This window comes from Ooceraea biroi, chromosome 5, assembly GCF_003672135.1.
Source record: "Ooceraea biroi isolate clonal line C1 chromosome 5, Obir_v5.4, whole genome shotgun sequence".
Classification (NCBI taxonomy): Eukaryota; Metazoa; Arthropoda; class Insecta; order Hymenoptera; family Formicidae; genus Ooceraea; species Ooceraea biroi.
In genome coordinates, this window is record NC_039510.1 from 13,446,080 (window position 1) to 13,463,201 (window position 17,122).

The 17,122-nt window shown below is 42.4% G+C and overlaps 2 protein-coding genes across 9 annotated transcripts; one reads left to right on the top strand and one right to left on the bottom strand.

The window, feature by feature from the left end:
- Positions 1–136: 136 nt before the first annotated feature.
- LOC105280978 lies at positions 137–10,026 on the bottom strand. 4 transcript variants are annotated; one of them, XM_011341865.3, is made up of 5 exons: positions 9,632–10,025; positions 9,023–9,498; positions 8,819–8,934; positions 3,936–4,136; positions 137–761 (listed from the first exon to the last, which is right to left on the bottom strand). In XM_011341865.3, exons 2-5 carry the CDS (start codon positions 9,174–9,176, stop codon positions 681–683), a joined length of 552 nt encoding a protein of 183 aa, XP_011340167.2. In that variant the 5' UTR covers positions 9,177–9,498; positions 9,632–10,025; the 3' UTR covers positions 137–680. The 4 variants fall into 4 exon arrangements, with proteins under 4 accessions (XP_011340167.2, XP_011340168.2, XP_011340166.2 ...); XM_011341866.3 differs by having other exon boundaries at positions 137–758; positions 9,632–10,021; XM_011341864.3 differs by lacking the exon at positions 137–761 and adding an exon at positions 2,292–2,607 and having other exon boundaries at positions 9,632–10,026.
- On the top strand, positions 2,603–16,934 carry LOC105280979 (TNF receptor-associated factor 4). 5 transcript variants are annotated; one of them, XM_011341871.3, is made up of 7 exons: positions 2,603–3,474; positions 13,541–13,898; positions 14,067–14,171; positions 14,279–14,440; positions 14,660–14,977; positions 15,367–15,627; positions 15,902–16,934. In XM_011341871.3, exons 3-7 carry the CDS (start codon positions 14,100–14,102, stop codon positions 16,253–16,255), a joined length of 1,167 nt encoding a protein of 388 aa, XP_011340173.1. In that variant the 5' UTR covers positions 2,603–3,474; positions 13,541–13,898; positions 14,067–14,099; the 3' UTR covers positions 16,256–16,934. The 5 variants fall into 5 exon arrangements, with proteins under 5 accessions (XP_011340173.1, XP_011340174.1, XP_011340170.1 ...); XM_011341868.3 differs by lacking the exon at positions 13,541–13,898 and adding an exon at positions 8,187–8,360 and having other exon boundaries at positions 3,385–3,474; XM_011341869.3 differs by lacking the exon at positions 13,541–13,898 and adding an exon at positions 8,208–8,360 and having other exon boundaries at positions 3,401–3,474.
- Positions 16,935–17,122: the final 188 nt, after the last annotated feature.

A 17,122-nucleotide genomic window follows, 5' to 3' on the forward strand; every position in this document is an offset into this window, starting at 1 on the left:
GGAACTTGTAACCGGTAGCTGCTTCTCTCTATATTCTATAAAGTCAACTAGTTCGCCAGATCGATACTAATAAATCGATAAACCACTATTCGATGGTAAAACAGAAATTTTTATATCGTTATTCATCGATATTTTACTGTAAAATCATCAAAGGCAAATTTTACTCAACGAATAACAAATCTTATAATGATAATGTTAATTATATATTATACACGTATAAATAATAAACACTAAAAATATGAAATTTGTCTCACTAAGAAAATTCTTTTTTAATATAACTTTTAAATATTAATATTAGTAATATTTAAATTTTAATATTATTATACTCGACGAAAATAATATTTGAAATATTAATTACATATGTCTACCGTGTACTTCATGTACAATCTGATTGTGAGCTAAAACTTCTTTGACATCCTTTACTATCTACAAGATTCCCTACATTATTTTAAAATTTGCATAGACAAATAATGTTTTATACTCTAACTTAATTAACCGCGCTTACACATATTACCGATGTACACACATGTGAGGAAAAAAGGAAAGAAGGAAAGAAGAAATGAAAGGGACTATGCGTGCATGCGTGCGTGCGTGCTTGCTTACGTGAGTGCGAGCTATTCCTGTACATGGCAAATCGCAAGCAGCATAATAACACCATGGTGGCTTGGTACGGTGAACTCTCACGGTACAAACGAGTAGAACTCGAAGTCGAAATATGTAATCACGATGACCGGATGTTTCGATTTCCGCAAGGATGTCTTCTTTTCAAAGGTTTTTGGGTGTTCCCACAGCGTGGAAAAATCATGCAACATAGATAATATGAAATAAAATACTTTTTTGAAATGAAAATAATTTTGAAATATTTGCTATATTTCTTCCGATGTAGAGAGTAGATTGGCTTATTAAGTTCGTGGCAATTAAGTTAATAACAATTACTGAATCTATTGGGTTGGCTAAAAAGTAATTGCGTTTTTTTATATAAATAAAAAGCGAATTTTTCATGGGAAACAAAAACTTTATTAAACAATATATTGTCCATTTTATTTGATTATCTTTTGCCATTTTTCAGGCAACTTCAAGATTCCGCGCTCAAAAAAGTTCTTATCTTTTTCAGCAAAAAACAATTCCAAGAACGATTTGATATCCTCATCAGCAGTAAAGGTTTTACTATTCAAGACGTTTTGCAAAGAACGAAACAAATGGTAATCTGATGGTGCCAGGTCTGGCGAATATGATGGATGTGGTAACACGTCCCATCCAAGCTGCAACAATTTTTTTACGAGTGACCAAACTTGTACGTGGTCTAGCGTTATCATGGTGAAACGCAACACCTTTGCGATTCACCAATTCTCGACGTTTCTGTTTGATGGCATCATTTAATTTATCCAGTTGACGACAGTATACGTCTGAATTAATGGTTTGATTCCTTGCAAGCAGCTCAAAATACACAATACCTTTAAAGTCCCACCAGACTGACAGCATAATCTTTCTTTGGTGAATATCTGCTTTTCAAGTGCTTTCAGCAGGTTCATCACGCTTGCTCCACCATCTTTTTCGTTTGACGTTGTTGTAGACGATCCATTTTTCGTCGCCTGTTATCATGCGTTTCAAAAATCGATCATTTTCCTCACGTTTCAAAAGAGAATCGCAGATGTCAATACGCTCAGTGAGATGAATTTCTTTGAGCTCATGTGCTACCCAAATATCGAGCTTACTAATGTATCCAAGTTGTTTTAAATGGTTTTCAACACTCGATTTCGATACGTTAAGATTCTCAGCAATCTCTCGTGTCGTTAAACGCCGATTGGAATCGATCAGTGCCTTTATTTTGTCATCATCAATTTCGATTGGCCTTCCTGAGCGTGGTGCATCTTTCACATTAAAATCTCCAGATCGAAATTTAGTAAACCAATTTTGACACTGCCGCAGCTTTAAAGCATCTTCGCCATATACATGACATAACTTTTTATGAGCTTGCACAGCGTTTTTCCCTTTTCGGAAGTAATAAAACAAAATATGACGAAAATGTTCTTTTTGATTTTCCATTTTGAAATGGACGGCAACCAAACAATTGTTAACGAAATCGTGTACTTTCTTTTTGTAAAACAAGCTTGAACTGTGAGTTATTAACCTACATAATGAATTTGCGGTTTAGAATGAAGTTAGTTACATTTCAAGATATGTATGTCCATCTATTGGGAAAAAACGCAATTACTTTTTGGCCAACCCAATAGATTATCTTCACTAAAAATCAGCAAGGCAGCAATAACTTTCACAGTAAAAATCAGGAGTTTCCTGTTGACAGAAAAGTTCATTATATTTGATCTAATTAAATGCATATTAATCATGTTAAAGATGGATTCGACATCCCCATAAAAACCCGTCGCGAGTGTCTCATTTTTGGCAATTTTCTCGCTATTGTAACTTAACGCAAGCGTGCCGCCGTGAGTCTCTGTAATTCTGTTTCTAGGCAAGTTTCTTGGCGAGTTCTCACTCTCCCTTCTTCCTTCGGTGTCGTTCCCCACCATAGTAGCTTTTGTATCGCCTCTCCTGTCTCCGACACTTCCTGTGTTCCGCCAACACGTTCACCTGTCTACCGCCACCTGCCTTCGTAACCAAGTAGACGTTTGTACATGGACTGTGTATGCCGTCGCTGCTAAGCGTAATATCCCGAGGGACTTTAGTTTCGCCTAGCGCGTAGTGGGGCTCCGATCTCTCACCGCACGTACGTACGTACGTACGTTATACGCACGCACGTATGCTCGCTCGTCGTCTGGTAATACGACTGCCCGCGTTGCCCAGTCAATGTTATACTGTCGTTGACAACAGTCGCGGACTCGAGTTTCGCTCTCCGCTTTGATAAGCGCGCGTTCATTTTGCCGTCCGCGAGGGTGGTGGACGTCTCCCAGGCTCTCGCCTCCGTTCACGATACAGACATACCAAGTTCGACGAACTCTACTAGCCGGAGGAGAGCACTGGACGACGCGCGATGTCGTTCCTATATCGGATACCCGCGACGATACTCGCGAGTATTTCGTAAGAAACGCGGGCAAACATCGCCACAAGTTGGGTCCACCACTTTGACCATCGCAACGCATGACGTATACAATCTCTTCCGGTACACACGCGCGTTGTGACGCATGAGCAAACGCCGCGTTTAGTGCGAACAGTTTAAGATAATTACCAGCCCGAGAGCAGTTCAGGATAAAGAGACAAGATTGACAGTCTAGGGTAAAAACGAGTTTGAGGTAAACTTGTTTGGCATTTTGCGTGATTGCGTTTGATGAGGTAATTCTTGCACGAGTTACCCGATTCGGTAGTTACTACGAGAACTCTGGTGGCCATGCTTGATGATTTGCAACATAATATGCCTTGATGTGCTAACATTATTCCCCATCTCAACTCAACGACGCTCCCTGGCCGACCTGAGTCGATTCGACGTTGATCTATAATGTCAGCCGGATATTTGAAACGGTAAGTCCGAGATCAATGCAGTTGCTCCGCACGTGTACGAAGGAAATTGTATATAAGAAATTGTACATAATATCAAGCTAAAGCTATCATTCACGTTCCTCTCCCGCACGAGTCCAATACATGCAAGGAAATGCATGCCGGCATCTCTTCGCAGTCTCGATATTGCACGAAGTCTTCATTTTCAGCGATCCGCGTGTCGGGTACGCGCGCACATACCGCCTCGCGCGTTTGCAAAAGTGGTACGCTCTTATTTGAAGGAATAAGTTTTGCGGCATTTATGAAGTGTACTTTACCTACTATTTTAGAAGTTAGATACGAAGATATATAGTCAATCGAGTGTAATCTATGGACTGCGTATATTCACCTAAAATAAAAAAAAAGATCAGTGGTCCATGAATCGCGAAGTACTTTTGGAAAAACCATCAATATATCAATATAATCAACAAATTATATATGCATACCTGTGTATGCAAGAAGAAAAGAAAAAGCGCGACCAAACGCCCTGGCCGTCCTGTCGATTGAATTGGGCGGCAGCCTGCTGCTTTCGGTTCAATGCAGCTGTTGCCGACTGGCTCGCATTCTGGAGGCGGCTGCCAGCTGCAAAGTCCTCGGATTACTCCGTAGCCGTTCCAGTTTCTTCGCTCAATAGTCGATACATTTGGCTGATGAAACAGATACAATAAATTCAATTAAAAAATGGAAATGAAATGGCGGCTACAGCGAAAGAGAGAATAAAAATGAAACAGATGAAATCTCCGGATGATTTTTCTAAATTGCAGAAAAGAAGTAGTCAAGTTTGAAATAAATGGACAACGTCGTGTGCCAGGTTCAACGTTATCCTGAGGAATTCACCGCAACTCATTTAGTATTCGAAGCGCTGCGAAACTCTCCTTTCACCTGGCTGTTTTGCGACACGAATCTTCCATCGCACTTCTGCACTCTAACTACACTAATGTTGATTACGCAAGCATAAATAATCGTAGACGGCCGCAAAGGTCCGCGTAATATGTCAATGTGGGACAAAAATAGTAAAGCTTCGATCTGTCAATTATATAATACTTGAGATAATAAAGTTAACAAATATGTATTAAATTATATGAACATGTTTTATCAGAATGAGGGTCCGAATCAAAGGATGAGGGTAACGCGTTATGAATATGCCACTGAAGGGCAGATGTGTGGGTAGAAGGTAGGAGGTAGTTTTACACAAGAGACAGCTGATACGGGTATAGATATAGTAGACTTCCTCGCCTCAGGAAGGAGCGATGATTTTTTTCTTTCATGACGGTAACGGTTGGTTTCAAAATGGGATGAAGACGCGGGCTGCTACATCATACAGCACACAATGAACTACAGTTCTATCAACCAGCTCTTGATAATATGAATATGTTTTGAATCTTTATTGCATAGAACGCTCGGAAATATTTTATTAAGAAGAATATATTAACTGGAACACTAGAATTTTATATCTAGAACATATGGAAGCATAAAATATAATTCAAACTTGAGAATTGTTGAAATTGAACTTTTAACAATAAACATTCTTTAACAATAAACTGAGTTCATAAATAAATGTTATTAACGTAGTAGATTCGTGTGATAAGACACTTACTGTCCCGTTCATTATAATCTAAGGCTACCTAAAGATAATATTTAAAAAGACACTATTCAGATAAAGTTGAAGAGAATATTCTAATTTTTTCAGACATATCTCCGATAATGTCTGGCCTATCGTATCTGCTTGTCATGGTGTTTAAGAATTTACTATGACACGAAGCGCTATAAAAATCTAAAGAAATCAGTACGTGCCGAGGCGGAAATTAGACGGCAATGTGCGAGCAACGTGGCGCAGAAGGCGCAGGAAGAGCTAGGAAGCTTAATTGTTGATCGGCAAACGAGAAAGAGAAAGAAGGAAAAAGAGGAGGGTTTGCAGCTGCTATGACAGCTGCACGCTTCCCAATATTATTCCCCGGGCGTTCCGTTCCTATCCTCCGCGTGCGCGCTCGATCCCTCTCCAGTCGTCTTGCCAGGTGCTCCTCGTATCGCAGCGCGTTTCGAAAAGCGCCTTCTTTGTCCCCGCAGGAGCACTCGTCTGAGCGCACGACGTGCGCGGATCCACGGCGAATCCTTGCCTCGAAAAAGAAAAAAAGAAAGAAAATTCTGCGTGAAGATTACACCGCGTGAGCCTCGTATTCCACCTGCGGCCTGGAATAATCGAGGGCAGATGCACGCAGTCGTACGAAGTAGGCATTCCGTGATCGATTAAGTAATATCGTCGAGTAACTGCTTAAACTGCGGATCAGCATTTCAAGATCTCACAAAGAGCTATCCTCATTTAAAGATTATGTATGAGATAAGAATGAAAGTCTCTTCTATGAGCGCTATTAGTCATGTTGACTAATATATCTCGATGTACACGTGTAAGGGCTGAACGTATCAGTATCTTTTGACACGAGAAATTTAGGGAGCTAATTATACGGAAAATCGTTTAAGTATATCTAATACTAATGACAACTTTACATTATAAACACGTTTAGAAAAACTATATCGTTTTTTCGATAATAGGGATTAAACGCGATAGGCAACTGATGGAAAAAATTTTGAACGCACCAGTTGCCTGATATCTTTTAGCTTTCAGGTCACGTACCAGTTGTTTGGTTTCCTCCTTCTTTATATTCTTTCCTAGATCCATCGACACGACATAGAAATCTGTATAGTTAGATATGGAAATTGGATTGTAAATCAGAGCTCCTTTAACAATTTTGTACTTAAATTATTTCTCTCGAGAACAATACGAAATATTTTAATTAAATCTGCAACAAATAATAATTTTAAATAGAAAATGGTGATTACGGTACATAATCTGTCACGCTCGAAAACTTCGCTCGGCGGTAGAGAGTGCTCAGCGAGGCGAAATACGAGGGGCACGCGTCACGACGCACGCCCAGATATGCCTCTGTTCGCCGAACCATCTCGAGATACCTAGGTATATATAATGCACGTGACCCATGACACGCGGATCGCCTTGCGGGTACCGATGCCGCTAGCACCATAGCAGATTGAGATTTTGAATGGTGCGAAATTGAGCGGCGGTCAGCTCGAGAGAGACGGCTGGCCACAGGACTTCTCCCGTCGCCGATTATCGGTGGGGGGAAGGTCGAAGAAGGCCGCCGCAGCTGGCTAGATCCGGTCCGCGCGCAGTTGAACGCACGGTGCACACACGCCGCGGTACAGACCTGGCCTGAAGTCGTTATTCCCATTCCCCCTTACTTCTGTCGCCCCCGCACTATCCCACGAACTTTCAGTTAGCAACACGTGTCTCTCGTGATCGCTTCGATTGCATCGGTTCTTTGTCCTGCGAAAGGGCATCAGGACAAGAAGGATCCGGGTGTCTCCTATCCAAAATCCTTCTTTGTGCGTGTTTAGTGTTGGCTGAAAAACAAAATATCCCCTTATCGATGCCCGTGAAATCGAGCGGTATCAGGGAAACTAATCTCTCAGTAGTCAGTAACGAGAAAAACGGATGTCGCGAATTCAATTTTTCGCTGTAATGAAGTCGCGAGCAAAAGAAGAAAATGGATTATCGTAAAAGAAAGAGAAGACTTAAGCAAGCGCTCGCACTCGCGAAGACACGTTTGCACAGGATCTTGCAAGATCCGACTCGCTTGCTTTCTAGAGAGCATTCCTGTTTTACACGCACATGCTTCTTCATTCACGACCTGTCTCTCCCTACTTCTTTCCGTCTCTCGACGATACTCCTCTCCCAGTTATCGTGCTCCTCCCTACCTCTTCCGCTTATCTTTCTCCAAAACAAAGTCCAAAGACCGGTTTTACCAACGCTTTAATCTTAACCGGCTCTCCTCGTTTCCTTCTATCTCTAGTCCTAAAGAGGGACAAACTAGCCGGTTAAATAAGTCGAGTCAAAGGGTTCATCAATGTCGATGAAAAGAGCTATAAATCTTCAAACTGACTTGATACCATCTTAACTCATAAGACGAATCGCGATCGGTTTCGTTCGCTCGTTCACAATCTCCATTTATTCTCGAGAAAAAGCTTAAGGAGTCGCAGGAGGAGAACGACCGCGGCGGTTACGGGTAAAGGCTGAAGAAAACTATATTCGCGATCGCACGCACCATCATCCTTCACCGCAGCAAGAATCTCCCGGCCCGGTCGCCCCAACGGCCTCTTCGCTTCACGACCGATTCTTTCCCCTCTTCTGCGCGACGCCTCCTCTTCCTCTTCCTTCTCCAACATCGGTGTAACCACCACCATTACCACTACCACCACTATACCACCACTACTGCCGTCGTCGTCCCATCGACACCATAAACGCTTGGTCCAGAGGAGCCACGGAACCAGCCTGAGTATCAGTCCGTCCTGTGCTGTGCATCGAGCCGGGATCTCGCGACTAAGACCTTCAGATCGCGCTGGAGATACTACCTGGCAGACGAGTGTCACGAGCGCGACACTTCACATTGATTTAAATCGTGGCGTTTCACCGAGAACGACAATCGCGATCGCGAGAGGGAAGCTGTTGCTTCAAGTTTTTAAAGTTCCTAAAGACGTGATAAGGAGAACCGACACATCCTTCTTCTCTCCTTCGCTCCTTCCTCCTTCTCCGATCCGCGAGACGCGTATGACGTGAATGATATCAGCGGCGCAGTCGAGTTCTCTCGGTCGCACGAGTGACATAAGTGCGTTCGACTTTGAAGATGGTGCGCGGTCTGTCGCAGTGGACCAAGACCCTGAGCTTCCCGGCGAGGGTGTCACCGCAGAGACCCGCCAAGGAGTCCAAAGCTTACCACGTAAGCCCCAGCGCTAGCCCCACGTCACCGCCCAGCCCAATCAACGACACCATGGATAAAGCACCTATAATTACCGATGAGGTCAGACACTATGCTTCTCTTTTCTGCTTCTCCCTGTCCCTCCAATATTTTCACCGGTTTCTCACTAACCTCGTAATGTAGAATTAGTTCCAACAATTAGTTAACAAGGCAACAAAGGGATGCTTCTTTTGACTCGGACTGATAATTAACACGCTTCTGTGCTCGCAACGCCGCACGATTAAGATGTATTAGCTTGCTAATTAGGTCGTTTCAAGATTAGGAACCTTTTTTTACATACGTAGTACAAAACGAACGAGAAGCAATTAAGAATAAATGAGAATAAATTAATATACTAAATATACTATAAATAAATTAATATACTTGGTTCGGAGCAAGTATATGAATACGATGTATTGTACCTGCTGATACAATGATTCTCCCTACATGTTTAGCTTCAATCCAGAGAGCTGTTTTCAAATAACTGCTTCTTTTTTTTTCTTTGTTTTTAAATAACTTACCCTCTTGATCAACGAATTAACCGCATCTAGATGACCATTCCGACTCCGTTGTACGAAACTGTGCCGTCTCGCTGCGTTTGTATTCGCGACGCCGACGTCCGTGCGTCTGCTGCGATCTGAAAAAGAAACTCGCCGTTAAACATAGTGACGGAAACGCCGATTTCGGTATCACAGTATCGGTTCGAGTTATAGAGATAAGTTTACATCCGCGAGAAAGAGAGAGAGAGAGAACGCGTCTCTCTCTCTCTTTCGCTCGTCGGGACCGTTGACACCGTTGAGGATGCGTGCGCAGAATTCCACCGCCGGGAACCGTTCTTCCTGACAGCCGCGCATTCAATATTGTCGCCAGATGCTGCATATGCTCTACTGGAACTCGATCTTTTCTCTCCCCGTGCCCGTATGATTCGCGGAATTTCGTGCACGAGCGCTCCGTGCCGTCTCACCGGAATAAAATGCCGGCCCCGAGGCGCGACGGTGGTGGCAGCGGAAGCGTGGGAACCGAGCGTAACAGATGGCCTCGGCCGCTTCCGAAGTCTCTTCAACTTCTCTTCTTTCGCGCGCGGCTTCTTCTCCCGGCCGGCGGATCCGCGCGCGTCTACGACACCGTCCTTGTGCGACGCGATGAGAGTAATCTTCTTACATCTGGAGTGTAAACATTTTTCAGAGCATCAAACTTGCACCTGCAATTGATATGAATAATCTAAGCACTTGCTGCGGCGAAGAACGTCGCCGAGAACGCTTTGCGTTCTCGCCTCTGCATGCACACGTTACATTTTATGCAATGAAATAATTATAACGAAATCATGCAGTCACCTATCGGTCCACGGTTTAGGTTATGATTTGAAACGCAAATCGTAGCCGGGCGAATCGGAGCGTGCGTGCGTGCTTCGTGATCTTTCACGGTTCTTCCGTCGTCCCCTTGGTATGCCCGAAAACGCGAAGTAGCTTGGACGGTTACAGCAGCGTGCAATTACGGTGCGTTATATTAAAAGCCCTCCCTCGGCCCCGTCTTTTCCCCGCCTTCCCACGACGACGACGACGGCGGCGTTCCCCCTTCGAGTTCCGCGCCGGAAGCGGCGCGGCCACAAGCGCGTCCTACGCTCCGCGCGCGTATTGTTCCTCGTCGCTCGCGCATTCCACGACGATGAACTTTTCCGCGGCGTTCGTGAACGAGAACGTCGCGCTTCGCGGCATAGGTGTAACCCGCGGCGGGAAACTCGCTCGTCGCTCGTTTCGCCAAGCGATTTGATTGGCGGACGCGCACGTCTGGCGTTGTGCCGTGTAAACAGCCGCTAACTTCACGCAATGCAAACGTACGCGTCTGGCGCATGAATACGTTGAATATGCACGATGATTCAGGACGATTTTCTACGTGATCGTTAAAATATTTCCTGCCGAGTAAGAAATATTCAGAATAGAAGTCGGCTCGGTGTTTATTACCCCGACACGACGCGCGATTACGTTCGATCGGTTCTCGGAGGCGACGAGAGAGATCGAGACGGACGTCGTCGCGCCGTGTGTTAATTTTCGGCCATTTGTCAAGGTCGCGCATTTGAATTCGAAAAGAGGAGATGGCCACTCGAGCTGAACGCGAGTTCGCAACGATCGAATTTTTAACCGTTTGCCGCTACGTTCAGACGGATCGCACTGACACACTCTCCAACAGTCCGGAAGTGTCGCTAATTGAAAGTAACGAATAACAGAATGTTTAATTTCGTTAATAAAAGAATATTCTATTTATAGACGATATTCTATATTGTTACGTAAAATAATCGAATAGTATATTTTTTACTACGATTCCTGAAATCAGAGCAAGCGTAACGCTGAGTAATTCCGAGATGAGGAAAATAGCGTTACGTCGAAATCGTTACGTGTTAAATCGGTCATCGATGTCGCGGCATTGAACATTGAACATTGGACGCGCGTGGAATAAGTGGAACATACGAAGATCGATTGTCCGTTATTTTACCGTAACCTCGTGCCTACCTGCCGCACGCGGTTGTCTAGTATCTTAATATCCATGAACTGAATATGTTTTCAATCTCCGCAATGAGCAAATTTTAGTAACGTTTTGCTTGCTGGTTTGCAATTTGTCATGAAATAAGATCGAAATTCCATTGTTGGCAATTCTACTTTTTATCATTCGAATACGATTAAGGGGAAGCTGGAGCTGCTAGTGAACCATTTTTTCACTATAGCGATGGTAATTGCAGTTTCGAAAATTCTCTTTATTGCTTGTGCAGAATAAAAAATCCTTTTCCACGAATGAAGTATAGATAGAAAGAAAGCCCGCTCTACAGGACTTTATACTCAAAATGGAAAAAAGTTAGAAAAGACAAATGCAAGTTTTTAACTTTTTTCCATTTTGAGTATAAAGTCCTGTAGAGCGGGCTTTCTTTCTATCTATACTTCATTCGTGGAAAAGGATTTTTTATTCCGCACAAGCAATAAAGAGAACTTTCGAAACTGCAATTACCATCGCTATAGTGAAAAAATAGTTCACTAGCAACTCCAGCATCCCCTTGATTCTCCGTTTCAAATCCTTGCAATGTGACGCCGCGATGCACTCGAACGAGGTGCGCTCTGCGATCTCCTCACAAGATTTCCGCCGCTTTTTGGCTTCAAAGCGTTCCGATTTTCGATCTTCCACTCCTTTCGAGAGCGACAAGGTAGACCCTCCTTTCATTCCTTCGGTTGTTTATGTCTTGCCGCTAACGGCTGACTGGTGCGTTAGGTTCCTCGACCTTGCCGGTCGTGCAGGTTTCAACTTGCTCGCACCTTCACGAACACGCTGGTAGCCTACCTGTGCAGTCACTTGCCGAATGCGTCTGTGTGCGTCTGTGTGCGGCTGCATTCGGTCGTCTCCACTGCTCCTGTCACCTTTTCGCTCGACTGCAAGGATGCAGTTTTGGAGGATAAGCCTCATATACGAGAGAACTGCATAAATTTTGCTATATATTATACATGTGTTGCGCCACGCATACACACACATACAATCATGTCATGATATCCATATATAGGTATATCATAAGTTCTTGCCGATGAATGAATCACCTCAAAAGATGATAACTCCTTCTTTCGTATTCGCTTGTTGCCGGAAAGATGGAAAAAAGTCGTAGAAAACGATGGAAAATACTTTGATTGATTGATGCTGTATCGATTGTTTCATTTCAATAAAGAAAAATTGTAAAATCGATAAGAACTTATGCACCGATCTACTAAAAATATATATAAAATATTTTAAAATATAATTTTAATAATAACTCGATATTATTGGGTTGTTCGGAAAGTAATTTCGTTTTTCACAAAGAGATGTCGTTAGTCGCGTTCCTCGATACTTAACCTTACTCTAAGCGGCAAATTCGTTTTATATTTTGACAACTGACATTTCAGACGTCATTTAGTATCTTATTGTGTTGCGATCTGTCAAGTAATTTTTTTTGGCATCACATCAAACATGGAAAATCAAAGTGAGCATTTTCGTAATATTTTGCTTTTTTACTACCGAAAGGGTAAAAATGCAGTGCAAGCGAGAACAAAATTGTGTGCCGTGTACGGAGAAGATGTATTGAGTGAACGTCAGTGTCAGAATTGGTTTTCGAAATTTCGTACTGGAAATTTCGATTTGAAAGATGCACCACGTTCAAGTCGGCCAATTAAAGCTGATAACGAGAAAATAAAGGCTCTGGTGGATGCAAACCGTCGCATAACAACACGCGAAATTGCTGAAAAGTTAAATTTATCGAATTCGACCGTTTACGATTATTTGAAACGCCTTGGATTCGTTTCAAAGCTCGATATTTGGGTTCCACACAATTTAAAGGAAATTGACTTGATCGACGCATTACCATCTGCGATTCATCGTTGAAACGTGAAGAAAATGAACCATTTTTGAAGCGAATCATAACTGGAGATGAAAACTAGATTGTTTACGACAATGTTAAGCGAAAACGATCATGGTCCAGGCAAGATGAACCTGCTCAATCGACATCCAAGGCAAATATTCATCAAAAGAAGATCATGCTTTCTGTATGGTGGGATTGGAAGGGAATCGTATTTTTCGAGCTACTACCAAGCAACCAGACGATTGATTCGAAAGTGTATTGTCGTCAGCTGGATGAATTGGATGCTGCCATCAAGCAGAAGCGACCAGAATTGGCGAATAGGAAAGGTGTCGTATTCCATCACGATAATGCCAGACCACACACAAGTTTGGTCACTCGCCAGAAGCTTTTACAGCTTGGATGGGATGTGCTACCACACCCACCATACTCTCCTGATCTGGCACCATCCGATTACCATTTGTTCCGGTCTCTACAAAATTCTTTGAACAATGTAAACTTCGATTCAAATGAAGGCGTCAAAAATCACTTGCTTCAATTTTTTGTCAATAAGGAGAAGGACTTCTATGAGCGTGGAATCTTAAAGTTGCCAGAAAGATGGCGAAAGGTAGTGGAACAAAATGGCCAATACATCACTGAATAAAATTTATTCTAAATATGAAAAAACCGCTTTTCATTTTTCCTTGAAAAAACGAAATAACTTTCCGAACAACCCAATATATAAAATATAATTTGCAGTTTTGCATGAATTCAACGTTAAGATGTTCGTGATAATTCTTTGTGTGTGTATGTTTCCTAAGCACATTTAAAGGTACCCTTAAAATATACTCTCTTTTCCAAACTGTATGAATCACCCGAGTGATAGGAATAATCGTGTCAGGTTGCACTGATGATGCGAAAACAGAATACTTGACACCGGTCCGTCTGCTGAAACAAGCGAACGGCAAACGGGTTAAAAGGCATGCTTTTCTACGATGGAGCAGCTGCCCTCCAGTCGTGACAATAAGTCCAAAGTATTCTCGACTGGCACCACCCACGTGGCTCTCGGCACGAGGCAGCAGCCGCTGTCTCCCACAGCGTTCCATCCCATAAAGATAAAGCAACGCGTTTCGACTTTACACGAGGGAAGGAATTGTAACAGACTCGGAGTGGACTAATGCGTTTTGCTGCGTAACGCAATAAGAGTGCTTTTCATCCGGCTCCACGCTCCATTGCCTAATAAATAGAATAATTTAGTAGTAAGTAATAATTTAATAAATCTGTGGTGAAACGATTTTGACGATTTATTCTATTAATCCCATCAATAACAATAGTAATTTTGGGTCGTGGTATATTACGTGAGTTTCACTCTTAACGTTTCGACAGACGTGAGAAACTAATACCAGATATTTCGGCTCTTTTTTTAGAACTTCCAGGACACGGAGGCAGAGAAGGCAATAATGGGTTCCATCGTGTATTGTATACATCACAAGGACGGTTGTAAGTGGTCGGACGAACTGAGGAAGTTGAAGGTAATTATCTGTTGTAATACTGTTGCTATATTATCGTTAACACCAATGTTGTTATCGGAAGACATAAAGTGCCTTGACAAATCATCGAAATTCAAATTGCCTCTTAGGCGCACTTGAACACGTGTAAACACGATGCGGTGCCCTGCGGAAATAAATGCGGAGCGATGATTCCTCGTGTGCTGATGGAGGACCATCTGAAGTACACCTGCGCCCAGCGCAGGGCTCGTTGCGACTTTTGTGCCAAAGAATTCACCGGACACACTCTAGAGGTATGATAATAATTCCAGAAGAAACTTATGAGTTTATCAACTGCTAAAAATGTTTGAAAAATAATTTCATCAAGAAATATCTCAGTCAACTTCTTGTTTTTTTAAATAATTATCTGTTTTGCACGCTAACAATAAGTGGAATAGCGATTCTCTTGAGTAAAAATCTTTACTTAAATTTCGTTTTGCTGCGTATTTCTAAACCCACGTTTACATTTGTAGAAACACACGGGAACGTGCGGCTACGAGCCGTTGTATTGCGAGAACAAGTGCGGTATGAAGGTGCAGAGGCGGCACCTCGGCCAGCACAAGCTGGGGGAGTGCGCCAAGAGGCTGGTCGCCTGTCGTTACTGTAATAAAGAATTCGTTTTCGATACGCTCGGTGCTCACCACGCGAAATGCGGCCGGTTCCCGGTTGCGTGTCCCCATCGTTGCGAAACCGCTGTGCTACCTCGAGAGGATCTCGAGGTTCACCTGAAGGATCATTGCACCACGCATCTACTTTCTTGTACATTCAAGGACGCCGGTTGTCGCTTCAAGGTACCATTTTTTCTCTACACGCTTATATCACACATATATGCATATGTGATCTGCATAAGACAGATAAAAAGCCTCGGAACAGGTTTTATTTCTGCAAAATAGAAACTTGATGACAGGCGTGTGTATGTGTGTGTGTATGCATAAACATTTTTTTTATTCTGTTACGTTTCTACTACATACATTAAAACTGAAATGCTTAATTAACAATTTTCCATTGATTAATATTCCTTACAAAGTTCCGAATTTTCAAATTCGAGAAATTAATTTTGTTTAATTTTTTCCGCTTAACTTTATTTGTGAAAAAAAGAAGGAGAGATATTTTTTCATCTTACTTGCGATCTCCGTCTTTAATTCACAGAGCTAATTACATCGCGATCTTTCTGTAACAGGGAAACAGATTTTCGCTGGATAAACATTTAGAGGAGTCCGCGAAGATGCATCTAAGTCTTATGTGTAGCCTCGTAACGAAACAACAGCATCAAATAACCAGTCTCAAATCGGCCATCAGCAAACTATCATTAAATTATACGGGCACGCTTATATGGAAGATCACGGATTACGCTGCCAAGATGTCGGAAGCGAAAGCGAAGGAAGGAATGGAGCTCGTCAGTCCGCCTTTCTACACTAGTCAATACGGATACAAGTTACAGGTACGTAGCAATCATTTGTCGCGGAGAGGGCGTAGCGACATTTGAAGATGACATAATTACATTATCATGTCGTCATAGACATCATTATGTTGTCTCCTGACGTTACTTTGCAACTTTGAACATATAAACAATCATCATTTAATTTCATAAAGTATTTTAATGCGCGATTGACGCTAATCGACCCTAAGGAAATTCCTCTCGCTAGCGTGCAGCTAATTGAAACATTGCAAAGTCTCGAATGACTATTTACTAACGAGAGAAAATCTGTCCACAGGCTTCGATTTTCTTGAACGGGAACGGCACCGGGGAGGGCAGCCACATCTCGATATACATAAAAATTCTACCCGGCGAATACGACGCGCTCTTACGATGGCCGTTCTCGCACAGCGTGTCGTTCACGATGTTCGATCAGACGGTTGTCGCGGAGAAGGCGTGCAATATCGTAGAGAGCTTCATACCGGACCCGACATGGAAAAACTTTCAGCGGCCAAGCCGCGAGCCGGACTCTCTCGGTTTCGGCTTCCCTCGATTCGTCTCCCACGAAATGGTGAAGAAGCGACACTTCGTCAAAGATGACACCATGTTCATTCGAGTTAAGGTGGATCCTAGCAAGATTGTAGCCGTTTAAAGAGACGCGTCAATGATGGATTGTATACGCGCAATACTTCTAAAACGTTACGTTTTTGGATTCTATGTGATATCTCCAAGTACTTGAGCATACGGTACTTACTTCGCCTTAAATAATGTGCGGTGTTTCAATCGGGTTAAAAAAAACAAAACTAGAGAACTACGTCAAAACAGGTTCCGTCTCAATTGTATACTTGCCTATTGTGAGATATTGCCGGTATAACTGTAGGTTTAATAATTTATTATGACACTGCCAAACACGATGCATCTACTTTGCTAATTTTTCTCAACTACTTATTTTGTTCGATCCGTTTGATGCGTAGAAAAATGTTTTTGTTCTCTGAAAGCGATTTAAATTCAGAATATCCTATCAATTTTCAAGCAACCGAGGTTCTTTGATCTTTCCAAGCGGCCTTACACGATAGGGTAAGTTATTCTTAGGGAGAAAAAAATCAAAGATTGTTAAGGAACTGTACATTAGACGCTTAAGGAATGTAAATATAAATGGAATGCCATACGATAATGGACCGACGAGCAAAAGTAATCGAACAATTCACCGATGTAAATATGCACTTATGTCTAGTTATAACGAAAAAATGTGATCGAAATATGCTAGTAATACGAAATGTCTTCAAAGTATAAGCTGACTAATAATAAAACTATTGTATAATCATACGCAACATGTACTTTGCTTATTTCTTGTACGTGCGTACCCACATTTGATTTAGTGCTATTGAGTCAACTGCATTTTTAAGCGATTTCTTCTTAGCAACGAGTTGAAAATAATTTTCGCAATCCGCCATATTAAAAATACTTTCAATGATAGCATAAAAGTAATTTGGTTGATCTTGTATAATTTATAACTTGC